Below are 11,360 nucleotides of genomic sequence, written 5' to 3' on the forward strand. Positions count from 1 at the left end.
CCTCTTCGACCTGTTTGTTTCCTCTCCACCTATCCTCTCCTCTATCCGTCTTCTATCCGCCTCCCACTCTCTCCCTATTTATTTCAAAACCGCCTTCCCCTCCCCCTTTTCTGATGAAGGGTCTAGGCCCGAAACGTCAGCCTCTCTGCTCCTATGATGCTGCTTGGCCTGCTGTGTTCATCCAGCCCTGCACCTTGTTGTCTCTAGTCTGTAATTGTATTTTGTTTTAATTTCAGAGAGAATATCTTTCTTCGCTCATACAATTAGAAAGCCAGATGAAATACAAAAAAAAAGCCTGGGAGCTCAGCAATACCCAGTAGTTTCAGCAAAAGCCATTCCTCACCTCCTGCAGTATTATACTACTTCCTTACAATGTGTCAACAACTGAGTCAGATTAAACTGTTCTGGCTGATTAACAAGGAAATATTTTGAAGACTTATGAAACTGTAATAACATTACCCATTGATCCTCTGGGACAAGGTACTGCGGCAGGGAGTCCAAACTTAGTTCTGGGCCACCAGATCTCTGCCTCCATGGCTCGTGGGCAACTGTCATAAATCACTGGAGGGAAAATAAATACATGAAAAATGCAGGATACTGTTAAACCTCTAGTGACACCAAAAATAAATTACTTCTCCATCATATCAAATAATTACTTCAAAAAAAAACATCTGGATATAGGCGAGTATAAACCTAGATTAGTGTTTCTGTGTCGAATTCAAATACAACCAAGATTTTGGGTTTGTTCCAGTAATATACAGAATAAATTATCATTCCTATCAATTATGCATTGCTGTTGTTTTATTTCAAACATTTAAACTTTAAAACTAGTCATCGAACATTGCATAAATATTTCTGAAGAGTACTTTTAACGTGCACAAATTAATTGTACTTCAAATAATTGAGAACAACATCATAAGCATTCAATAAAACTACAGTGTGGAGGGCTGTTCTAGGTTACAAAGGGACATTGATAGGAAGAGCTGGGCTGGGAAGTGGCAAATGGAGTTTAACCCTGAAAAGTGTGAGGTGATTCATTTTGGAAAGCAGAATACAGGGTTAACAGAAAGAATCTTGGCAGTGTGGAGGAACAGAGGGATCTTGGGGTTCATGTCCACAGTTCCCTGAAAGCTGCCACCCAGGTGGATAGAGTTGTTAAGAAGGCATATGGTGTGTTAGCTTTCATTAATAGAGGGACTGAGTTCAAGAGCCGTGAAGTTATGCTCCAACTATACAAAAGCCTGGTTCGGCCACATCTGGAGTATTGTGTCCAGTTCTGGTCGCCTCATTACAGGAAAGATGTGGAGGCTTTGGAAAAGGTGCAGAAGAGATTTACCAGGATGTTGCCTAGAATGGCGGGAAGGTCTTACGAGGAAATGTTGAGATGGCTAGGGCTTTTCTCTTTAGAACGACGAAGGACGAGAGGTGACTTGATAGAGGTGTACAAAATGATCAGAGATATAGATGTGGACAGCCAGAGACTTTTTCCTCGGGTGGAGGTAGCTACTACGAGGGGGCATAGTTTTAAAGTGAGTGGAGGTAGATATAGGGGAGACATCAGAGATAGGCTCTTTACTCAGAGTGTGGTTGGGACGTGGAATGCATTGCTGGAGAGGGTAGTGGTGTCGGCCTCATTAGGGGCATTTAAGCGGCTATTAGGTAGGCATATGGATGATAGTATAAGGTAGGGGTGGAGGTTAGATACACCTTAGGATTAGTGTAAAATTTTGGCACAACATCGTGGGCCGAAGGGCCTGTACTGTGCTGTACTGTTCTATATTCTATATTCTATATATTCTATATCTTGACATCTCTGAATAATATTCCGAAGTCACATCAGATTCAAGAATGACTAACAGGGAAGCACCAAGTCCAACTTTATAGTAAGTTCCTGACTTGTTTTGCTACTTTTCCACTGCTTTGTGCAAACTTGTGGTTATTTAAAAGACTATCTCATGTGGTTGAATGTCAAATGTTATTTTATAATGCTTCTATGAAGCATCTTGGTATGTTTTACTATAACATGGATGTTATACAAACCCATTATTGTTAAATACCAAGCCATGATTTTAAAGTTATTTTTCAAACTTTAGCACTACCATCTTTTTACCTGGTTTACAGATTTGTAAAATAGAGTTTTAATTCTATAACCAGTTAATATGTCATCAAGTATTTCTCAATCATTCTCTATTTATGGGTAATACCTATTACCCGACTGTACATTCATACCATACCACCTACTTCACCTTGCTTGAAGCTACGAAGAAAACTGTTTAAAAATAAGGGATTACCGATGAAGACGGACAGGAGAGAATTTTTTTTCTCAACGGGTCATTAGTCTTTGGAACTCCCTTCCCCAGGAGATGGTGAGGCAAGCTTTGAACATTTTTAAGGGCAACGGTGAATAGATTATTGGAAAGCAAAGCAATTAAAGGTTATTATGACTAGACTAGAATGTGGAGTACAGTTTACAATCAAATTAGCCATTTCCATATCTAGAAATTGCAATCACCGGAGAAGTAGTAATGAGCAAATTGATACAGCTCCAGGCTGACAAGTTTCTAGGGATGGCTGATGAGGCAATGGATATGTTGGTGTTAATTTTCCAAAAATCAAACACTGGGGTTGAGGAAACTCAGACAGCTATTTCACATTCAATTCTAAAACTTCATATAAATAGAATATAGTAAATTACTCAGATTATATGCCATAAATAATGGTCAGCCTATTAGCGCTCAATGGTAAATGCAAATTTCACAGCAACATCAGAAAACTGCACATGAGCAGTTTCAATGTAGATACCAGTAATGTGTTTGCTATTTGTTCTGCTCCTTCAGCGGTTCTGCGCAGAGACTCAGCATCAAGTTAAAAAATGATAGATACCCCCTCAGCATAACAGAAAAGGTTGTTGTCTGTTCATTTCAGTGTAAATTACTTTTTAACAATATGGTAAGTCCCAGTTACTTCAAGACAACCTCTCTAGCACTGAAAATAATGCCTATAAGTGTAGAGTTGCATTCTTTCAGTTTTTAATTACTTGTGGAGACTTGAAATAAAAAAGTGATTTTTCAAATATCTTTTCCTTTCTCTTTGTTCAAACCTCTTCCTCCTTTAACCTGTTACTTAATTTTATTTCATTAAATTAAATACTTCGACATACTTTTCTTACTTCAGAATTTTCATGTTTGTTAAAAAATATGCATTAAACTGGTTTAGGAGAGACACAGGTTTTTGCCTCATTTATTTAGATCACAAATTTCTGTGGGGATGGATGTTGTGCTGAAAAGGCTTTCAAATCACAGTAGGTTTAGCTCAAACTTTACAGAAAGTCTTTGGAAAAAAGATGGCACCATCTGTTAGCTGCTAACCTGAAAATCCATGTTGATATCTCATTGGATTCAGTTCATTAAACAGTACAGTAAAAAAAAAGTGCTTTTTTGTTTTCATAAAGCCATTAGCAAGTACAGAGCTCCTGTTACAAAGTACCATACAATACAAAGCACAGAAGCCACAACAGTTCTTGTCAAAATTATATATGACTCACATGTGGGATACTTTTCACATTTTGTAATGCTCGTAATTCATTATGTCAAGAGAAATTTCAAAATCCAGACGGTGCAGCACTCTGGAGCTACATTTTCACCAGCACTGAACATTAACTAAATCTAATAGCTGCCCAATTCTGTCCTGCATCTTATGGTATAAAATCTAGTTGTGTACAAACATACCTTCACACCCATGAGTGAAGACTTCTGCAAATGGATTGTCACAGCGGTTGCACTGCCTTCCAATCACACCAGGTTTACACTGGCACTGTCCTGTCTCCGTATTGCAGGAGCGAGAAAGTGAACCAATTGAGTAACAATCACAGGGGTAGCAGGCATTGCTTCCTGGAGGCCAGTAGTGGTTTTCCTAAATAAAATTATACATTATTTCATATCTATGTAGTCAAAATTGCCAAATAGAGACACAAATTAACATTCTGCATTTCTCCTCTTCTTTATTTTCTCTCTATATTTTGAGCTCATACTATGAGTGGTGGCAGGTAATCAGTTCCCAAACTTCCATTAATATCACTCTTGTGAAGGTCTATGAGATACATGCATAGAGGAATGCACAAAGTAACTTTGAAGGTGGAAATAAATAGATGAACAGTATCAAAACCAATACATTCATAAAGTGTTTGGAATGATTTAGGTGTTAATATTTACCACTTGTCATGAATGGCCATAAGTTAACAAAGGGTCTTAAGGTTTAAAAAAAAGCATATTTTCTTGAGTGATTTATCAAAGTTCTACTTAATTAGTGTTACTGGTGATGTGGTGTATTTAACTGCTTTTCCTAAGGAAATTTCCTAACAAGAAGATATAAAAGAATGAAATGACAGGAACAATTTTTCTTTTGAACTTACAACGTTCCTCCCACTTTAACTGATTTTCAACAGAGTGTTGACATTTCTGGGAATCTTGAAACTCTGTTTATCTTACTTGGACTGTTGCACAATGTCTCCATTTTAGTTTGATTCTGATAACTCTGCTACCCATTCCAAGAAGAATCAGTGACCGGAACACATTAGCTTGTGCTATAAAACCAACAGCTTAACAATGAATCTCGAATAAAATCTCAGATGTTACACTTCAAACATCACTATTGCCAGTCATGCCTGAAGGGATTGAAATTCAGTTTTGTGAACTGTTTGCAAGCCTTAAAGCTCAGTCTAATCCACCTTAGATTCCTCAATTGTGTGAAGTGCTAAAAAGAATAACGGGAAAATAGCTCTCATCCTGCATCATGAAAAACTTGTAGGAAAAATCTACTGTATTATTATACCGATGACTGGGCAGCAAATCAAATTCCTAACATTTCCTTGTTTAGGGGAATCGCTCCACGAGATTGAAAAGCAGTTTCACCTTTACTAGTTCGCTTTCAGAATATCTGAATCATAAGTGACTGCTCTAGCTCCTAACCTTGAGTTGAAAGGTAATGGTTTCAAGTCCCACATTAAGAGATGAACACATAATTTAGACTGTATATTGCTGAGAAGTTGCTAGAACGTGATATCTATTGAAAAATAGGGGTCTAAGGCCTGCTTGAGCCAAAATTAGTTTCTTTGGGTGCCAGGCCACCTGGATTCAGGAATATATGTATTTGCATGTGGCCTAGCCAAGACTGCAATTTCTCTGTTTTTCCATTCTTTAAACATCACTGTTAGATTTGTACACACTGGATCAAACATATCACCACTATGAGTCTCATACCTCCAACCCTTATAACTTGGTAAGCACAGAACAATGTTTTTCTTAAAACAAAAAACAGTCAATTTCAAATATTCAGCTCAATATCAGGTAAGTATTTGGTCTGGGCACCAGTAAGAAGTTGAAAAGTTGACTTTAAATTTGATTTTTAACAGGTTGAGTCATACCCATACGTAATTCTTTTCACTGTAGCTAAGTGTTAATGAACTGAAACTCGGTGCTAAATGTGCAGGGGGAGATTTAGCATGCAAAAGATGGATGTGTGAAGTTATTGTCTGAATGTTAGGCTGTCAGGCTTTAGCAGCTGAGATCACATTCTTCACCTTGCACCTGCATTCTCCAGAGGTCTTGTTACAGTCAGCATCAAATCCATTTCTTGTATCACAGTTACAGGGTCCGCACATAGGATTCCCCCACCATCCTCTAGGACAAGGCTGGTCAATCCTGTAATTGGAGAATGCAAATTTGGGTGAACTTTCAAATATTCAGGTTGTTATCATTTGAGAAACAAAAATATGAATATCTAAGCAATGACATATGTTAGTAAATAATCCCATTATGGGATTAGTGAGTGGGGGATATTTTCTTTGGAACTACAAGAATGGCTCAGGTGTGCACTACACAACAGAAAGCTACACAGGTTTCCATCCACGATTCAATTCCCTGGGTTTCAAGAGTACACAAAATGCATCAAGGAAATGCTGTGGATATGTCAGGTAAACGGACTGATGGTCTTCACTTGATTTAAACTGTCTAAAGCGGGTGGTATTTTCTGGGCCTGGAGGTAGCATGAAATGAAATTAATCAGGCAAGATGGTGGTGCAACAGATCTTTGCCACTTTTCTGACCCTGCTCCGATTAGGTTTTGGGTGGGAATGGCCAAGCATTCCTTCCTATCATCCCCACTTCTGACTGAGGCCCTTAAACGATCAATTGATGACCATTTAAGAGGCACATCCCACCTGGGCTTCAATTATTTCAGCACTCTGCATGTGATCAAGAGACTGGTCTTAGGATACAGAATGGACGCTGACAGCCAATCCCCATTCATTGCCTTTGACCCTCTCACTCCTTGTGAACCCCATTTTGCAAACCTTCTCCCCACCCATCACCAAAGCAGCATTCTGATTGGCCGGCAGCTCTCCGGGGCCAGGACTCCCTTGTCCTGGATCCTAAATCCGACAGAAAGTGCTCCAGCAGCCAATCAACTGCTTTATTGTTGGAGGATCCAGTGGGTTCTCTCACATTCATAAGCTGTGGGTCCATCTCCTGGAAACTCTCCTACCTTCAGACATTATCTGGAAATAGGAAAAATCCACCCAGTATTTAATGTGTTAAGTTCAATCTCAGCTGGACCATCAGTAAAAGAAAATTTTAGAATGTTTCCTTCACAAGTAGACAGCAATACTTGAAAGGGGGCACAGCCTGTTGATCAGGTCTCTTTCTTTGACCACTTAACGATTGGATGAAGATTTAGAGGAGTGTGACATAAAAGGGGCCCAAAATAGCAAAACCATTTAATGAAATCCATTTTGAGCGGAGCACTGTATTTCTATCTTTACTAAATAAACTTTTTAAATATACTTCTCAATCTTTAGACATTTTCCTGCAAGTTTTGATAACAACAGAGATTTTAAAAGTGTTCTGATGTTATTGTGTTATGTCTACCCATTAACCATCTCTTAATCAGCTTGTTAGTAAAGTGTAGAACCCATAAATTAGAAATATTAGTTAACATAATTCTTCAATTAAACAACAGCTTTACACAACACTTAGGCCTTAAGAGTACAGCTTTAATGAGCCCTTAGCTCAGACTCTTACTTACTTAGTCTCACAGTATTGTCCAAAATAATTTACTGAGCAATCGCAAGTGTAGCCATGAGAAGAACTGGGTTTGCGGGTACACACGGACAGATGTTCACAAGGATTTAGTGAGCAAACATCCTTACAATCCTCACCATAGTAACCTAGAAATAATGAAAAATTTCCTGTCAACACTCTTAATAAAAAGACAAAATATACATAACTGTACAAAATATACAGCAAAGACATGTCAATTCCATGCAAACAGTCCCTGCCAGCATTTATGCTCCACATGAGCCTCCTTGCATCCTTCCTCTTGTACATTAGCACAAGCCTCTGTTCATGTCTCCCTCTCTTATAGCTTCTCTTTAAATGCATCTATACTACTCACCACAACTACCCCTTTGTGGTTACAAGTTCTACATTCTCACAACTCTCTGGATAATTCCCTATTTGATTTCTTGACAACCATCTTATGGTCATGAGCTCTAGCTTTGACCTTCTCACAAGTGGAGTTAATATTTTTGTGTCGACTCTTGCATTATTTAAAATAGTTCAATAAGGTCACTCCTCAGTCTCACTCTTTTCAAGAAAGATGATATGCCTTCCTGACAGGTACAAGTACAAAGATTTGGCATTGTTTGTACATATCTAATAATCAGTAATAAAAAAGTCAAGGTTACAATACAAAGGGGTGGTCACATGCCAGTGTTTGATACTCTGAAATTTATGCATGTTGTCAGTCAGCAAGCACAAACACTCAACTACACTGGACACTTGGATTTCCACAGAACATCACTTGATTAAAGTCAATCATTGACTGAAGTTTAATACTGGTCAATTTAAGTGAGCATCTATCATTTAGTACATTATTCTGGATAGTAATGTGACAGCATAATGATACCCATATGTTTAACAGTTTTTATGATAACAAAGCTAAAGATTATAATGGGTGATCTATGGGATGTGAAACCTAGAAAATTACCATCTTGAATCCCGGGAGCCTGCCTTTGTGTTTTAAGACTTAAAGAGAATCACACAGGCTATAAAATGCTGAGTTTCTCAGTGACCCCGTTACTAAAGTGGTGTAAATCTTTACCTGGGTCACAGCTGCAGGAGTAGCTATCCCAGTCATCACTGCAGTAGCTGTTTGTAGGACATGGGCTGGAATCACAAGGATCAGGAATGCTGCAGCCTCCCTCCACATTCACCTTTTCAGCTTGGTTTATATTCAATACCAGTGCCGTAGATGGTGTCTCACCAATTCGAACCCCCTGAGGAGGGAATTGTTCATTTTACAGCAGCTCACGCCAGCAACAAAATCGTTTGCATCTGTATCTGTTTAAGATCATTCTTTGTGCAAAAGTATTATGGTTCCTTTGTTTTTGAATTTCCACACTTGCAACTAAATTGAAATGTCAGCTGGGTTTCCATTCAGTAGCGGCTGTGAACAATAATTTTGATAACTAAAGCCAGCTGCCCAGGGAACACTCCAGCTTTAGAGTCAGACAATTTTGTAGGGAATCAAGAGATGGACTTCACAGCAGTATGGAAGCCACAGGAGTGCAGCATTGATCTCACAGTTAGACGCCTGGTTTTATTCACTACAGATTGTCGAACTCTCCAAAGGCAACTGGGCGAGACTCATTTCGTTCTGACAGGTCACAAAATTGAAGGATTTCAGTTCATATACAGCAGAACACAGTCTCAGGGAAAAAGTACACTTGTGTGCCTGATATGAAACAATTGCCAAGTAGCATTGATGTTGATCAGGAAACCTGGAGGAAAAATTTAAAGATCCCACACATTCAGACTGATCTCAAACCTTTGGACCATACCTCCCTGCTATGAATTTACAAAGTCTGAGCCTGATTAGACGATGTCAGCCTGTTATTCAATCTCAGAGCCAACATAAAGAAGCCTGATTGTCATGTTCTAAATATCTACATGTGTGAACGTCCAGTGAAAGTGACAATTTCATGAATCCATGCTCATTTTTCACCCCTTGAACCAAATGTTGATGAGGACAATTGCTACCTTGCCTCATGTCAACCAAGTCATCACTGAGCAGGGAGTGAATCCAATATCTTTGTTGTTTCCATGTCTGTGCAGTAAAAAAAGGTAAAGTTACCATAATCTTACCAAAGATCTGCATTGCAAACTGGCTATTCAGCTAACTGAGCTAACTGATCCTACAGTAGACTACATGGGCAATCATCCAATGAGCTATTATGGGATGACAAATCTAACACTTCTACCACTGAAAGTGAATACAGTAACATAAAGCATTTGTTAATTCACAAGTTTATTGAGGAAACAAACAGTTAGAAATATTGAAAACCCCCAGTGATTATATCCTGGTGTTTGTCATACCTGTATACAGCCCCGGAACCCATGAAGAACGCTGCCATGATTTCCTGAGACTCCACCAACACTGATTGTTTTCAGCTTCAATCCATGCAGCTCGCTGCCAATTTCAACCATTGTCTGTCAAGTAGAATGGAGTCAGAAATCAATGGGAAAATTCTCAAAGGAGTCATAAATCAACAATAAAGAAAATCTCACTAATGTATTAATTGATAGCTCAACATGATCTATTCTTTGGAGTGATCAACGAAATCAGACATGTGACATAGTTCATCTTGAAAGGGCAACACACAAAAGCCAAAGCACTGTATTAATTTTCTTAAATGGACCTCAATAGATGATTATGAATATGCCCTGATTCATATTTGTTCACATTAGGATAGACACTATAAGATGTGGCAACATCTTTCTCATTTTGTTGACTGTTAGGAAAGTAGGCAAAATGAAGTGGAGCTTTCTCAAACAACTCTTGTGTGGACACAAGACTGAATGCATTAAATTGTAGTGTCAATCAGAGATGCCAGAGCAATGACTGGCACGTGAATTGAAAATCAGGCAAATGAGGTGAGAAGGAAAAGATTTAAAAGTGACCTGAGGAGCAACTTTCTCATGCAGAGAGTGGCGCGTGTATGGAACAAGCTGCCAGAGGAAGTGCTGGCAAATGGGACCAGCTCAGTTTAGAATATCTGGTTGACCTGGACGAGTTGGACCAAAGGATCTGTTTCCGTGCTGTATAACTCTAAGACTCTAAGTGGAGGTGGTGGTGGAGGTAACAGATGATGAAATTCGAGTTTAGTTTAAAACATCAGGAATTAAAACCTAGCCTAATGGTAACCATATAACCATTGTCAATTGTCATAAAAATTCATCTGATTCATAAATGCACATCAGGGGAGGAAATCTGTTAGGCTTGGCCTACATGTAACTCCAAAACCACACCATTGTGGTTGAATCTAAATTGCCTGCTGGGCAATTAAAGATGGGCAATAAATGCTGGCCTATGCCCACTCCCATGAATGAATAAGTTTTCAAAAATCAACTCAGAACTATAAAGTTACCAATGCTTGTCTGAAGTGAGTAGGTGTCTTGATGAGTCTGACTATTAAACACTGGACACACAAACAGGACAAATGCTTTATTTCTCAGTTTTTGCATGTGATGAACACAAAAATTCCCTGGTTCAAGGGAAAAACAGAGACTGTTCCTCTATACAAAAAGGTATTTTCCATCACTCAGAAAGTTCCATTCTCAAAGGGAAAAGTTTCTTTTCTGTTGAAGTTTAGAAATGCTTCCGATAGTAAGATTGTGCACATTGTTATGGACCAAACTAGACCAGACCCCTCAAAATGTTTTAAGGAGGTAGCTTAGATCGTAACTTTTTCTTATTTTAAAGGCAAATGTAAAGTATCTATTCCAAATGCAATGCAACTGGTCAAACTACTCGATGTTAAGCAAAACACAATTTATTTATACACTATAGATAAAGTACAGCCAAAGAAAGAGGAATTTAGAACTTTTTTGGAAACTTAACAGAATAATAAATACAGTAACTATTAATAATTAACTGTTCCAATATAATAACATCCCAGAAATGCATCCCTTGGCAGAAAGGAAAATTCACAGATTCTCACATGCAGTTCTCCAATCCAGGAGGCAAAAAAAATCAGGAGAAAATTCAGAAAGAGTAGCAGCCAGGAGACATTCAGTGAAGCCTCCAACTCTGTTGAGACCCCAATAGCTTCTGAGGCAATGAAAACCTCAGAATCCCTAATCTGAGAGACTTGGCCACACCCATTCAAGCTGCATAAAAGAAAAAGCCAAGGCTCCCAAGCTCTTTACTCAAGTGCTGTTTAGCAGCCAGCTCAGCACTTCTGCCTTACAACCTCTCTTAAAAAAAACCAGGACAAAATAACCTCTTAAAGTAACAGCATCATT

At 38.6% G+C, this 11,360-nt stretch overlaps 1 protein-coding gene across 1 annotated transcript in view; it reads right to left on the reverse strand.

Annotated features, from left to right (window-relative positions):
• The window catches only part of LOC109913838 (cadherin EGF LAG seven-pass G-type receptor 2-like), a 990,249-nt gene extending 980,707 nt beyond the window's left edge, over nt 1–9,542 (reverse strand). The window contains exons 1-6 of the mRNA XM_048611842.1: nt 9,432–9,542; nt 8,158–8,332; nt 7,081–7,222; nt 5,579–5,699; nt 3,729–3,912; nt 460–561 (exon numbers count right to left, since the gene is read on the reverse strand). Coding sequence (XP_048467799.1) covers nt 460–561; nt 3,729–3,912; nt 5,579–5,699; nt 7,081–7,222; nt 8,158–8,332; nt 9,432–9,542 — 835 coding nt within the window. The remainder of the gene's footprint in view (nt 1–459; nt 562–3,728; nt 3,913–5,578; nt 5,700–7,080; nt 7,223–8,157; nt 8,333–9,431) is intronic.
• Between the last annotated feature and the right edge of the window lie 1,818 nt (nt 9,543–11,360).

This window comes from Rhincodon typus, chromosome 25 (genome assembly GCF_021869965.1).
Source record: "Rhincodon typus isolate 14 chromosome 25, sRhiTyp1.1, whole genome shotgun sequence".
Lineage (NCBI taxonomy): Eukaryota > Metazoa > Chordata > Chondrichthyes > Orectolobiformes > Rhincodontidae > Rhincodon > Rhincodon typus.